This window comes from Lasiosphaeria miniovina (genome assembly GCF_030549165.1).
Source record: "Lasiosphaeria miniovina strain SMH2392-1A chromosome Unknown B0T26scaffold_3, whole genome shotgun sequence".
In the NCBI taxonomy this organism is placed as follows: domain Eukaryota; kingdom Fungi; phylum Ascomycota; class Sordariomycetes; order Sordariales; family Lasiosphaeriaceae; genus Lasiosphaeria; species Lasiosphaeria miniovina.
The window spans coordinates 2,616,169-2,629,863 of record NW_026848222.1 but is presented as its reverse complement, the minus strand read 5'-3'; the positions used below and the strand labels follow the sequence as shown (position 1 = coordinate 2,629,863).

General features: G+C 55.3%; 4 protein-coding genes across 4 annotated transcripts; 3 read left to right on the top strand and 1 right to left on the bottom strand.

Annotated features, from left to right (window-relative positions):
- Nucleotides 1–412: 412 nt before the first annotated feature.
- B0T26DRAFT_640833 (uncharacterized protein) lies at nucleotides 413–1,481 on the top strand (the record flags this gene model as incomplete). The annotated part of the gene is made up of 2 exons (XM_060437271.1): nucleotides 413–1,034; nucleotides 1,123–1,481. 2 exons carry the CDS (start codon nucleotides 413–415, stop codon nucleotides 1,479–1,481), a joined length of 981 nt encoding a protein of 326 aa, XP_060298308.1.
- Nucleotides 1,482–1,494: 13 nt separating this feature from the next.
- B0T26DRAFT_749794 (uncharacterized protein) lies at nucleotides 1,495–2,293 on the bottom strand (the record flags this gene model as incomplete). Its single annotated transcript, XM_060445149.1, has 2 exons — nucleotides 1,495–2,121; nucleotides 2,183–2,293. 2 exons carry the CDS (start codon nucleotides 2,291–2,293, stop codon nucleotides 1,495–1,497), a joined length of 738 nt encoding a protein of 245 aa, XP_060298307.1.
- Nucleotides 2,294–3,822: 1,529 nt separating this feature from the next.
- B0T26DRAFT_739637 (uncharacterized protein) lies at nucleotides 3,823–8,695 on the top strand (the record flags this gene model as incomplete). The annotated part of the gene is made up of 15 exons (XM_060443737.1): nucleotides 3,823–4,466; nucleotides 4,497–6,019; nucleotides 6,056–6,117; nucleotides 6,178–6,305; nucleotides 6,339–6,386; nucleotides 6,435–6,500; nucleotides 6,540–6,571; nucleotides 6,611–6,678; nucleotides 6,712–6,804; nucleotides 6,835–7,041; nucleotides 7,084–7,134; nucleotides 7,168–7,405; nucleotides 7,442–7,747; nucleotides 7,804–8,030; nucleotides 8,102–8,695. 15 exons carry the CDS (start codon nucleotides 3,823–3,825, stop codon nucleotides 8,693–8,695), a joined length of 4,287 nt encoding a protein of 1,428 aa, XP_060298306.1.
- Nucleotides 8,696–9,816: 1,121 nt separating this feature from the next.
- Nucleotides 9,817–11,233, top strand: B0T26DRAFT_641968 (P-loop containing nucleoside triphosphate hydrolase protein; the record flags this gene model as incomplete). The annotated part of the gene is made up of 5 exons (XM_060437398.1): nucleotides 9,817–10,099; nucleotides 10,186–10,489; nucleotides 10,553–10,777; nucleotides 10,869–10,977; nucleotides 11,057–11,233. 5 exons carry the CDS (start codon nucleotides 9,817–9,819, stop codon nucleotides 11,231–11,233), a joined length of 1,098 nt encoding a protein of 365 aa, XP_060298305.1.
- Nucleotides 11,234–13,695: the final 2,462 nt, after the last annotated feature.

Here is a 13,695-nt window from a genome sequence, read left to right as displayed (position 1 = left end):
ATAGGCAGTGTAGGTTGGCCCGTGCGCACCCTCAGCGGATACCGGGACAGTGGAACCAGAAAAAAAAAAGTAAGGATGGAAAAAAAAATTGTGAGACCCATCCCATCCGCTTTCCCCCCCCCAAAGCAAGGGGCATGCATGCCATGCAATGGTGGCCAAAGCCTGGGCTCGAACTTTAAATCTCTCCCTCTCTTTACGGATATCTCTCTACAATCCGACACTGTACGAACAAGCATTCATTCATTCATTGGGACTCGGGAGAGCGTGGTGTTTTGGTCCGGGACCCTAGGACTCTGGGTTTGGTTTGGTCTTGCTCAAGCTGGACAGATTACAACATCACGTCCTCCGCCCCGCACGCAGCTAGGTTTAGGTTCAGCTTGACGGAGAGGGCAACCAGCAATCAACAACCAGCATGGCATGGCCTCAGTTCGCCCACGAGACGGTTGCGACCTTAGCCGCCGTCCAGCCCTCGCAGTGGTGCCAAGCCTTCTTCCTCGGTGCGGCGGGCGGTGTGGCGGTGGTAGTAGCAGCGCCCGTCGAGGCGAGGACGCTGCTAATGGACTACGGGGCGCGCAAGGCTCATAATAATAAACAGCAGCAGCAGCGAGAAGGCCAACATCAACAAGGACAGCAGCAGGCCGGGACACCTGCCTCCCAAACCTCGCCGAGCCGTGACCGACTGCTCTCGCTGGTCGCGGCCGTTTCGTCTTGGGGGCAAGTCCCGCACTCTTGGTTTGTGGCCTTTTACATGGCTTCACTCGGCTGCTCTCTCTTCTGGCTTGTCCAGTACCTCACCCAGGGACGTCTCTTGGACCACATTGCAGCGCGCCAGGTGGCGGCCGAGTCAAGGCCACCCGCAGCCTTGGGACAGGTGGCAGTGGCTTGGGTTATCATGTTCCTGCAGGCAAGCAGGCGCGTGTTCGAGCACGCAACTATCATCAAGCCGTCAAAATCCACAATTTGGTTTGTTCACTGGGTTCTGGGACTCTGCTTCTATCTATGCATCAGCGTGTCCATATGGGTCGACGGATCGAGTAAGAGCCCTCCAGCCGCAGATTTACGTGGCCTGGCCTAGTTGACACGGTACAGAATCCATCTTGGACAGGCGGCCCGGGGACATAGATAACACGGCAACTCTGTTCAAAATTCTGTTTGCCACCCCGATATTCCTATTTGCCTGGGTCAACCAATACAGGTGTCACAAGTACCTTGCAGGGCTGAAGAAGTATTCGCTCCCAGACGAGGGGCTCTTTCGGCATCTGATTTGTCCGCACTACACCTGCGAGTGTCTCGTCTATCTCTCACTAGCCGTCGTCACGGCTCCGCCCGGCCAGTTGTGTAACAAAACACTGTTGTGCGCTCTGTTGTTTGTGGCAATCAACCTCGGGGCCACAGCATCGGGAACTCACAAGTGGTATGGCGAGAAGTTCGGGGCCGGGGCGGTCGCAGGGAAATGGAACATGATACCCTTTTTGTTCTGAGACTGTAGCCCCATCACGGGCGTTTAAACATGGGCCCTAGCTTGCCACCAAGCTTGGACACCTTCAAAACGTCACGATAGGTGAGGCTGATGCGCGTCTGCCGCTCGTGGCGCCCATCCTCGTACAACGAAGGCGAACGCAAAAGAGTCCAGTTCGCTATCGAATGCTCCGTAATGTCTACGTCTTCCGAAATAGGCTCTATTCCATGCAGGTATTCCGAATAGAGCTCGGCCGTCGTGATAAGAAGGCTTCGGGGCTCTTGCAAGATTCTCCACGTAGGCTCAGGCTCGATCGCGCCGTCTTCCTTGCTCTTATAGAGGTTGAGGCATATGCTAGAACCGAGACTCACTGTACAAACCACAGGATGATATGCGGCGCCATCCTTATGCGGCATGATGCCCGTATTCGGGGGGTATTCGTTGATCAGGACATGGTTGGGCCGGCTATGAGGGCTAGATGCAAATAGGTTCGCCTCGCCATCCGCGACGGAAATGGACAAGAGGCGGGAGACGACGGGTTCCTCAAGCCAATCGGGGAGCGGTCGGGAATCGAGGAGCGTGTCTTTGACGAGATCGGAAGGCCAAGTTTGAAGGCGTCGGTGCGTCAGTTGACGCCATCGCGCCTTGGGTGCCGTCTCAACCTTTTTGCCCATCATGGAATTAGATGTGGAGGCGAGACGGGGTTAGCGAGCATTACTTTACCTTTTGCAAGATTGCCCGCTCCTCTTCTTCGCTGAGGAAGTTGGGAATGTAGTAGGCCGATGGCGGCAGCGCTGCGATCCGGCAGCTCTCTAACGACGAAGGAAGCTCCATCATGGGGAGGCAAGGAGCACACGGCAAAGTCTATGTACTGTACGCGCAATTCGATTCCGGGGATGATGCTGGCTTGGCCTGGCTGGGCAGGTACTGACTGTACTGCGCTCAGTGTCCTTTGTTGGTTCGCTCAGAGCATTTCGCAGCCGCAGCCGGCGGCGAGAAAGGCGCAGCAGACCAGAGGTAGCAGGCAGGTTCTAGGCAGCGGCTCTAATAATCTGCGGCTGCGGAGCGGCAACATGGAGCAGCTAGCGTTGAGGAAACAGTCAACATTGGACGGGCCAGTTTGCGGCCTCCAAAGTGGAAAAGGTGAAAGGGTCAGGTGGTGGGCCTGACCTGGGGACGGAAACTGGGAACAAGGCGGGCCGAAAAGGGAGCGCAGGCCGTTGAGGCCATTGAAAGCATGGGCCTAGCATGGAGCTCCGCAGAGAACGGAAGAAGGAAGGAGCAAGGGAAGTGAGGTGGAGTGCGAGGTGTCCATTTGGTTAACCTTAGGTTGGGGCGCTGTGCTGTTAATGTGTGCTATGAAACCTTGGGAAACCTTGCTTCAATCTGTCCACTGTCGCAACTACATATGCACAACCAAGCTGGACCGAGCCAGATGGAATGGAAAGCCCGCCAGAAGACGAGGGGGGGAGGGAAGGAAAGGAGAAGGGGAGGCTGCAGCTGTAGTGTAAAACGAGGGGCAACAGTAGTTCTGCACGTTGTGGATTAATTATACGAAAATGAATTAAAAAGAAATGCTTTTTTTTGGTGTGGGAGGAGAAATGGAGGAGAGCCTTGTCGATGGAAAAGAGAAAAGGAGTCATCGAAACGACGACATGCGGCGGCGGGCCAATGCAGCAAACTGCCTGCGCAGCCTGGGCGTGTCCGCCTCCCGCTCTTTCGACCGCCGCCGGCTGGTGTTGGATTTGGTGAGCGCCGCGCGCTGAGGGGGGTTGTCTCGCCCGCCGTGGACAAACCAGCCAATCAGCGGCTGTGGCGATCAGACTTTGATCTGGGAATCTCCAAGTTCCCCTGCTTCCCATTTGCGTTCAGCCAAATACAAGGTTGGATACTTACTGCACTATTGTTCCTAACGCCCCCTTCGCAAAGAAACACGCTTTTATCGACAATCGGCAATCCGCTTTCATCTCTATCGACCGCTTGTATCGCTATCTAGTCTAGCGAGTCGTGCGGCCATTTCGCCCTGCTTTTGTTCACTTTTTCGACGCCTGTCTTCCGCTGCGCTCGTCTCTGCTCGTGCGCCTGGACGCCTCCATCCACTCACTGTTCCTCTCGCGTGCGCCTGCCTGGGCATTCTCTCTGGACACCTCACGGGGCGGCTGTGCAGGTTTTGAGTCGGCTCGCCGTCGATCGATTCCGCTCCTTCCACACCACACTCGCACCGGGGCTATCTAGCGCATCGTGTCCCGCGACTTGATTCAATCGCCAAACGCATCGCTGCCTCTGTGTGTGCGTTGTCGAGCCCCAGCCAAAGCAGCGACCAGGATGGTGCAAGACGGTGGTTTGTCTTTGAATTAGATGACATGGATGCGCAGAATGCTGTCGAGCCCGCCTCCACGAAGCCTGCTGCTTCTCCCAAGCGGACTGGCATCGATTCCGATCAGCCCAAGCCCCCCGCCGTGATCAAGTCGCCCGCCAATCTAAAACCTGAATCCCCAAGCAGGGACACTAGGCCGGGCGCGCCTGCATCAAATGCCCCTGATGAAGATGGCGCCGCAGAAGGGAATTCCGACGCTGAGACCATCGTCTTGCCCGGCAAGGACGGCCACTCGCCGTCCAAAGTGCGCAAGATCATCAAGCACGAGGACAAGAGCGACGGCGAGGACATATCCTCTACGCCGCCCGCTCGGAAGCAGCACTCTAACGGGAAGCAGGACCGCGACGTCGACAGAGCCCATCGCGCTGAGCGGCCCGACAAGACCGTGTCGGTCGCTGGCAATAATGGCCCAAATGACGGGCCGGGCCCCCTTGGGGCAAAGAAGAAGAAGGCACCCGAAAAGTCCAAAAACAAGGACGGGTCGAGCGGCTTGAGCTCCGCGCCGGCTTCTCCGCCTCAGCGTCGTCGGCGCTCCTCCAACGCGCAATCAAAGTCCGACTCAGAGACGGCGCAGGTGGAATCGCCCAGGAACTCGTCGACCGTCAAAGACAAGGCCAAGTCGCTTGACAAGTTGGTGCCTCACAAACGGAAGGCGCCGAGGGCCGAGTCTGAAGACGAGGCCGAGAGCCGCAAGGTCCGCCGCCAGCGCACTTCGGGCTCGGGCCTCGATGCATCGCGAAAACAGCACCATCCCGCAAAAGCACACACCGAGTCGCACCCCTCGACGCGGACCAGGTCTATTTCTCCCCAACCTCGAGCTCACCGCCGTAGCGTTTCAACTCAACTTCCCGGCCAATCAACTAACGGATTGAGCCACAAGAAGAAGCGTGTCCCGGCGCCGCTCCAGTCGACCGACTATCATTCGGACGAGTCTTCGGCGAGCGGCAGCCCGCATCCGCGCAGCTCTAAGCTGCGCAGCCTCACCACGCCGGCCACAGCAGACTCCAACATTTCGCCAGCCAAGATGGCTCCGCACAAGAAACACCTGGATGCACATGGCCAGACTTTCCTTGCCAGGGCGTGTGCCAAGGGTGAGTACGAGATAGCAAAGACAAGGCTACAGGAACGTCCAGAGGACATCAACGTCGCCGACTATGCGGGGAACACGCCGCTCCAGATCTCAGCACTCAATGGTTTTGATGATATAGTTAAGCTTCTCGTAGCGGCCGGTTGCAATCTTGACTGCGTCAACAACGATAAAGACACGCCCCTCCTTGATGCTGTCGAGAATGGCCACCTCGAGGTCGTCAAGATACTCCTTGCCGCTGGTGTCAACCCGCGCAAGACCAACGCATATGGGCAAGAGCCAATGGATCGGGTAGGTGACGAAGAGAATGCTGAAGAGATCAAACGTGCTCTAGAAGATGCCAAGCAGCGGATGGGGGAACGCCGGCGGACTTCGGAGGACCACCAGTTTGATCACACCGATGCTCGTTCTTCCCATGGACCTGATAGTCCCAGGCAGTCGCCAGGCGCTGCAGGTTCCATCCACGCTGCCAGTGGGCGGAGGGCGGGAACCGTACGGTCAAACAAGACGAGCAATCACCTGCTATACATGCCCATGGACGATAAAACGCTTCGCCAAGCCGCTGCTCGGGGAGACGAGGAGACTGTTACGCGCATTCTTCAGGTCAGAGACAAGTTTGACGATCCAGAATCAATGATTGCAGCCGCTCGCGGGGGTCATGAAATCGTCATGCAGCTGCTGTTAGCCTTGGGACGGGCAAATCCCGATCCTACGCCCCTCGCGGGTAACGACTTTTCGACCCCGATGCTAGCTGCAATCGGCCAGGAAAACATCAAGGTCATCAGACTGCTTCTAGACCAGAACAGCTTCGATCCCACGCGCCGCTACAAAGGGGAGACGTACTACGAGCTTGCCCGGCGACGTCGGGGACCGAACTGGATTGAGGAGGAGCAGATGCTGAAAAATGCCTATGATGGATTTAGAAAATCGCACAAGGACGGCTCCAAAAATAAATCACCTAATAGGCGAGAGCAGGAGCGAGAATCCCGGCGGATTCGGGCCGAGTCGAAGGACGAAACGTCCAAGTCCCACAAGAGAAAAGCTTCGAGCCCGGCCCGAGAACCTAAGAAGTTGGGGCCCGGAAAAGTATTGGCCAGTCCCAAGGAAAAGCGGCGATCTAACTCCTTCACAGCCCAACCAGAAGACCAGGCTTCACCCAAGCGAGGCCCCGGTAGACCCAAGAAGGAAGACCGGGTACCCACAATTGCTATTTCCGACCGCGAAGCTTCGCCAGCGGGGAAACCTACAGCTAAGGCAAAACGTGCCGAGTCTGATCTCGCGGCAGCTTCGTCGGAAGGCGAGGCAATCAAGCCTCGGCGAAAGCTAGTTTCTGGGCGGGAGCTAAAGGGGGAGCGGGACAAGAACAGGCGCGCCAGCATGACGTCCAATGCCTCCTCCATGAAGGAGCCGTCTAGTCCTCGGGATGAGGGTGAGAAGGCAGAGAAGACACAGAAGACGGAAAAGTATCACGACCGGACGAAGGCCCTTAAGAGGGATGAATCCCGTGACAGGCTATCCATCTCTGGCGAAAGCCCCGGCAAACGCCCCCGGTCCAGCGCAACGCCTCCGATCCCCGGGTCAACAGAAAAAGACGGCGCCGAAGCTCCCGCCAAGAGGAGGCGACTTGATGTTGAGGGCAAGGAGCGGCGTCTGAAACCGGGCTCGTCTGACGAGCGACTCCTCAAAGCGAGCACGCCCCGAGAATCAGGGTCTGCCGCCGGTTCAGGACTTCGGATCGGGTCTCGGAGCCGGGATGTGGAAGATCGCAGGCCAATCCCAAAAACAAAGAAGGCAGAGACGCCAGGGGACCAGAGCCGGCGCGAATCGGGCAAGTCTATCTCCTCAGAAAACAGTATCCATGTCAAGTCCGAGGAGCTAGACGTAGAAATGCCCGATGCGGACCAACCTAAGGCCGATGCGTCCGACGCTCGCGCTTCGCTTCATAAAGAGAAGGACGAGGAGGAGAAGAAAAAGAAGCAGCAAGCCGAGGCGGACGCACAGACCCGGGAGGTGAAGAGAAAAGAAGAACAAGAGCGGAAGCGCAAGGAAGAGGAGGATAGGGAGAAGGAGAAGGAAAGACTTCGCGTCGAGGAAGAGGCCAAGCGTCTGGCCGAAGAAGTTAACCACCGCGCCGAAGAAGAAGCCAAACGTCGCGCCGAGGCCGAAGCTAAACGACGAGAAGAGGAAGAGCAGAAACGAAAGGAGGAAGATGTGCGCAAACAAAAAGAAGAAGAAGAACGAAAGCAACGAGAACAGCGCGAGCAAGAAGAGCACAAGCAGCGCGAGGAGGAAGAGAGGCGCCGACAAGAGGAAGAAGAAAAGAAGCGACTCGAGGAGGAAAGAGAGCGGAAAGAGAAGGAAGCGAAGAGGAAGAGAGAGGAAGAGGAGAGAAAGAAGCGAGAAGATGAAGAGAGGCTGCGGAAAGAACAGCTTGAGCGCGAGGCCGCCGAAGAAGCTCAGCGCAAGCGCGAAGAAGAAGAGCGTAAGGAGGCTGAACGCAAGGAACGGGCCCTTCGAGAGGAAATGGAACGCCGACGCGCCGTAAGAGAGGCGGAACGCGTCGCCAGGGAGGCCGAGCAACGGCGAATACGTCTTGAGCAGGAACGTATCCGCCTAGCCAAGCTTCCTCCACTCCTGCGGTGGCTCGACGGCTCCGTTAACCCCAAAGTACCAGAGGTGGCCGAGAAGTTCAGCAGCACGCAGGGAGTCCGATACGACTGCATCCGCCCCGAGGCCAGCGGTACCCCTGATGGCAGAGAACAATGGCTGCTCAACACGCAGGTCGCACTCCTTCTCGGAGAGAAAGACTTGAAACTCTCGCGATGTAAGTTTCGCTGCCAACCCGTGAAAGCCCTAGACACATCATTAACATGGCTACAGACACTGCCTGGACCCGGATACCCGTGTCTCCTCTGGCGAAACGCATTATTTGGCGACTTGAGTCAGACCGATACGCGCTTACAACACCGAGCCTCTATGAGCTGGGAAAGCAGCTCCCAGATTACTACGGCAACGAAGACCCCGGCCGAATGAGTTATCGCATCATAGAGAGACTCCGAGGAGAGGCATGGGAGAAGTTTGCTGCAATGGACATGTTCTTTGTCAAAGTAAGCGAGGCCTGCATTGCCACCCGCGTTGTCATTTTCTTGGCCAAGGCACAGTCTAACATTTATCCCAGGCGTCCGACTTTATGTACATCATTCCAGCAATACACCATCTCCATAACATAAGGCTTACAATGGCCTACCGCGAGCTGCCCGAGACGGATGCGCAACTCGGCAAGTGGGTGCCGCAAAAGTGGAAGAGCGACCCAGATGCGAACCGATTCTACGGATTCGCGCCGAGCAGCAAGCATTTCGTCAACGGTGAGCTTGTGTCGGAAGATCAGCCAGGTCTCGCTGCCGTGAGCATATCGCCGTTCCCGGAGAAGCGGGTTCCGCGGCGCGGTCTCGTGGCGGTGGAGATGGACGACCCTGCATATAGCAAGCTCTGTAAGGAGCAGGGGCTCGAGGACCTAGCGAGCGAGGGCGAATCGCCACTCCTGCCCAACGGGGTCCACTCATCGCCCCTTAGCGCATCATCTCGTGTGATGGCGGCGAGCGTCAACGGCCTAGGCCCGTCGACGCTCGTAGGTGCGGCGACAACAAACGGCATCGGCAGCGGGTCGAACCGCGATAACCATCCCATCTCGCCGTCCTCGGAACCTGGCCCTGCGCAAGCCCGGCCATTGGTCGACGGCGCTCAGAGGATGGTCAATGGCGGCACGGACTAATCACTCCAGTCGTCTCTCCTTGACTCTCCTAATTAAAGATGACGACTCTATCACTCTCATGTTGGACGATTTCCTTTTATCATTATCTAGGCGAGGCAGCGAACAAAACAGCCATAGAAGGGGTGCCTTTAGGGATTGGCAACATCTACTTTGCTTGACACGAGACGGTGAAAAGGTTGAACTGGGGGGGTTTTTTTTTTTGGTTCGGGTACTTGTTCTCTTCGTTTTCTTTGTTTTCTTTTCATTTCTGTTCTTCCTGGATGATTGCCTTGGGGCTCTTCTGACAGGGTTCCGGGAGATACCCTTGATTTGTAAAGAGGTTTGTCGTGCTGAGAGTGCAATGTTCATGTCATGGTAGCCAGCTATACTTTGGTATGTAGCGATTTTGTTTGTTTGGGGAGGGGTCAGGGGGGTGAGATCCGGAAGGGACGACCTGGCCGAGGAGTTTGGCGGGCTTTGGCTCAGGCGGGCAGGCGGAACAGACGCGACCAGACATAAATCTCTCTAAAGAGTATACGTACATAGGTGCCCTCTTACATATATACATCTCTATTGTACGCTCTAAATGACCACCATATGAACATATCAAGAAGGCAAGGGAACGCCGTTGTCTAGGCTGGCCGTTGACGTGCCGAGTGGCGCCCGAGGCCAGGGCATGACATCAGGCGGTCCAGGCCGAGGCCGGGGGGCTAGGGTGCATTAGCCTCCCTAACTTAATTCGCCCGCCATTTTTGCCCCACCATCAAAATTCCCACGCACCGCACCTGCACCGCACCTGCACCGCACTTCACCGACCGACCACAACACGACCGATCGAGCGCCGCCGTATTCCCAAGTATCGGCATCTACTTGTCGCGCTCGGCGTACAGACAGACAGGCATAGACCAAAACTAGAGGCGAATCCAACACCGCAAACATGTCGACCACGGTGGAAAAGGTATGTTGCCAGACTGGCCAGGCCAGGACGAAAGAAGCTCCAAGGAGGGAACCCAGGCTAACCTGTGCGCGCTCACTACCCAACCTCTAGATCAAAGAGATCGAGACCGAAGTAAGTAGTGGCTATACTTAGATCATGCGACGCCTGCCATGGTGCTCCAGCCGAGACTGACTGCGCTGCGCAGATGGCTCGGACTCAAAAAAACAAGGCCACATCGTACCATCTCGGCCAGCTCAAAGCAAAACTCGCCAAGCTCAAGCGCGAGCTTCTCACTCCATCGAGCAGCGGTGGCGGCGGCGGCGCGGGTTTCGATGTCGCCAGGACCGGTGTTGCTAGTATTGGCTTTATCGGCTTCCCCTCGGTGGGCAAGAGCACTCTCATGAGCAAGCTCACAGGCCAGCACTCCGAAGCCGCCGCATACGAATTCACGACTCTCACGAGTGTGCCCGGCCAGGTCGTCTACAACGGTGCGTACGCCAACACTGCTTTCTTGAGGGTTAAGGGTGTGTGTTCCGGGTCCGGCTCTGTTCTAATCCACCGTGTCTGCATTTAGGCGCCCCACTGCAGATGATTGATCTGCCCGGCATTATCGAAGGCGCAAAGGACGGACGCGGACGAGGTCGCCAGGTTATCGCCGTCGCCAAGACTTGCCACTTGATCTTCATCGTCCTCGACGTCAACAAGCCCCTCACAGACAAGCGCGTCATCGAGTCGGAACTCGAGGGCTTCGGCATCCGCATCAACAAGCAGCCGCCCAATATCACCTTCAGGAAGAAAGACAAGGGCGGCCTAAACATCACCCATACCGTCCCACTGACCCATATCGATACGGACGAGATCCGCGCTGTTATGAGCGAGTCAGTACCCCCTAGAGCCGCCGTTCTGTGTCGCAGGTGCTGATTCTTTGACGTGTCTGTTAGGTACAAGATCAACTCGGCTGATATTGCAATCCGGTGCGATGCCACCATCGACGATCTGATTGACATTCTGGAAGCCAAGAGCCGCAGCTACATTCCTGTGGTCTATGTTCTCAACAAGATTGACAGCATCAGTATCGAGGAGCTAGACCTGCTATACCGAATTCCTAATTCGGTGCCCATAAGTTCCGAACACGGGTGGAACTTGGATGAGCTGATGGAGTCCATGTAAGTTCATGCTGTTATTTGTGTTGAATTTCTTCCAAGCTCGTACACACTAGCTCCCGCCTGACTTATAACTAATGTCGGCTTGTGACAGGTGGGACCACTTAAATTTAGTCAGGGTCTACACAAAACCCAAAGGAAAGATGCCTGATTACTCGGCCCCCGTCGTGCTCCGTTCGAACAAATCTACTGTTGAAGACTTTGTGAGTTCTGCCCGCCCATACCCCCCCTGTGGCCACTTAGCAGTTAAGCGCTGGGACTGACGCATTGAAATAACTACAGTGCAATGCCATTCACCGAACCATCGTTGATAATTTCAAGTCTGCAATTGTTTACGGCAAGTCGGTCAAGCACCAGCCGCAACGTGTGGGTCTAAGCCACGTGCTAGCCGACGAAGACATTGGTATGTTGAACAGAACCCGCTGCTCCTTTTACACGATCCTGCCATCGTGTTACTGACTCCGGCGGCATAATAGTCACAATCGTCAAACGATAATGAGCCAAGCCGCGTTCTATCATTTGATATGGGGGGATGCCCGCGATGTGGCGAGCTGGTCAAGCCAAGGAGGACGTGAGCGAAATGCTCCGGCCCAGCTTGGCCCTCATCGGCCAAGCAGGGGCCATGAACTGCGTTGGTAAGTTTTAAACCGGGCAGTCTGCTCCTTTCGGGGTTTACGGCAAGGCCACGGCAGCGAAGATCAGTCTCTGGTGTGTTTGATACCCGGGGCCGCATCGGGGCGAGGACGAGGACTGTGGAATCTACAGGGCAGTACCTGCTATCGGATGTTTAGCGTCAGCCATGTTCGCCGTTTATTTTGGCCTCGCCACGAATTTGCCATGGTGGAATCCTCCAACTGGATGCAGGATTGAAGCGGTCGGTCCTGTGTTGTTGCTGCACGGTAAATACACATATACACCTGACAAGGCAAACATCTATGCCGGGTCCTACGCACGTTTACCCAATTCACGCACTAAATACAAACAATTTGGCACCATTTGTCAACCTTTTTGCAACTGCCTTCCTTCCTCGCTCTACGTTCACCCTAACCCTATGTACGAGCCGCAAGGGGATAATCCCATGGGGAGAGGGGAGTTCGTTGTCGGCACGGCAAACCAAGCAAACAGTTCCAGTTCTGTTCAGTTTGTTTACGACTCGTAACATGACGATGGACAGGCAAGCAATGGGGGCATTCATGCGAAGTTACATTTTCTCTTCCCATCCCCTTTTTTTTCTTAACTCGCTCGAAATGCAATGGGCTCATTTGGAAAGAAAAACCACCCACCAAGTGACCAACTGAGTGTTTTGGCAGGCTTATCTAGACCGAACCACCGCGAGCCTAGCGTCAACCATAGCTAGGTACCTACCAACCTCAGTTTGTTGGCTGCATATACTTTACCCAGTAGGTACGAAGGTAGATAGGCAGGTAAACGCGGCGCATAGTCGGTTTTCCAGAACCTTGGGAGGTTCCAAAGAAAAACTCTGAGCTGCCGTAGTTTTGTTGAACTGCCTTGCCCTTCCTAGCGAACTGTCTGTGTGATTTCTTCTGCTTCTACGTGTCCATGTATAATATATGTAGAACTATATATATATATGTGCGTAAATGTGTGAATGTGTATAGTACCTACGCCGAGGTGCCGTTGTGCCATGCCATCCATGCAGAGCCTGGCTCTCTGCTCGCGGTGGCGCGGGTGCTACCTATGTCAGATTTCGGGTTCGGATTCTGCGGAAAGACAAGGAAGTAGAGCAAAACAAAGCGTAGTATCATGTGAAAATGACCTATGTGGTGCAGTGAATTTGAGATCTGGCAAGTAGGAACAGAGGGGTGGGGAGGATGAAAGGGGGGAGTTTGGGTTCTCCCCTTATTGCTTAGTAAGCACGTGTGTGTGGTTGTGGTGGCCTGCCCCTTTCCGGGTGTCTCCTTTTTCCTCTCCTTTTATTTCGTCTGTTTTCTCTTCTTCGTGTTCATCAGCGCTTAACGGCATCACAAAGAGAGAACATCAACACCTTAATACGTGTAATAAGATGGATTGATATAGAACAGACCGTAGTATGGGAGGGGGGCTTATTGTTCTGGTGAGTGCCCCTATCCTCCCGGCTCGTGCGTGCCGCGGGCGGGTGTGTATAGGGGGCTAATTCTTTTTTTCCTCTTTGTATTTGCATACACATCAGAGGCAGGTTCATGTGAAATATGACTGCTCCCTTTTCTTGCCGGTGGGGGTTGCTCGTCGGCATGCCCATCTTGGACGGTTACCAAGGTAGGAGGTACCTTAAGTATAGACGGGCATCTGAGCTTTGGTCCTGGCGTTGCTATTGCAGAAGCAACCCCCACCCATTATAAGTCCGGATACCACATCGGCGTGCATCGTGAATAGGGCGGGCGGCATCCATGCTGGTTTTTCGGAAACCTGGGTCGGCAGAAACAAAACCCACGTCCCTCCACCAGTGAGCGGACTGTATGTATGCGCCTCAGGTATTCCTGTATTTCCGTGTCTGTGTACCTATGTGTGTGTCTGTGCCTCTCGGTCTTTACCTGGTGTATGTGTTCGTGTGTGTGTGTGTGTAGACGTGCGGCAAGTCCGCGGATGTCAAGCTTACACGCAGTATTACTGTTACAGCGCAGCAGGAACAGGTTTGAGAGCAGCCGTTTCCTTACTCCTTGCAGCGAAACAGCTCTATTTGCAACAGCCATGAATATCTTTCCTTAACTAGACATGCCCCCAACAACAGCCATCTCTCAACCGCCTGAAGCCAAGCACGTTCAGTGAATGCATGTACCCTGTTACAAGAATTGGCGAGGCACACGCAATACCAGAATGCGATTGTGGCGTTGTTGGTCTTTATTTCAAATAAATGGCAACATGCTACGGTTTTCGTTGCGCTCTGGGGGTTTGTGAGAGTGTGAGTGTGACCCCTTTTTCCA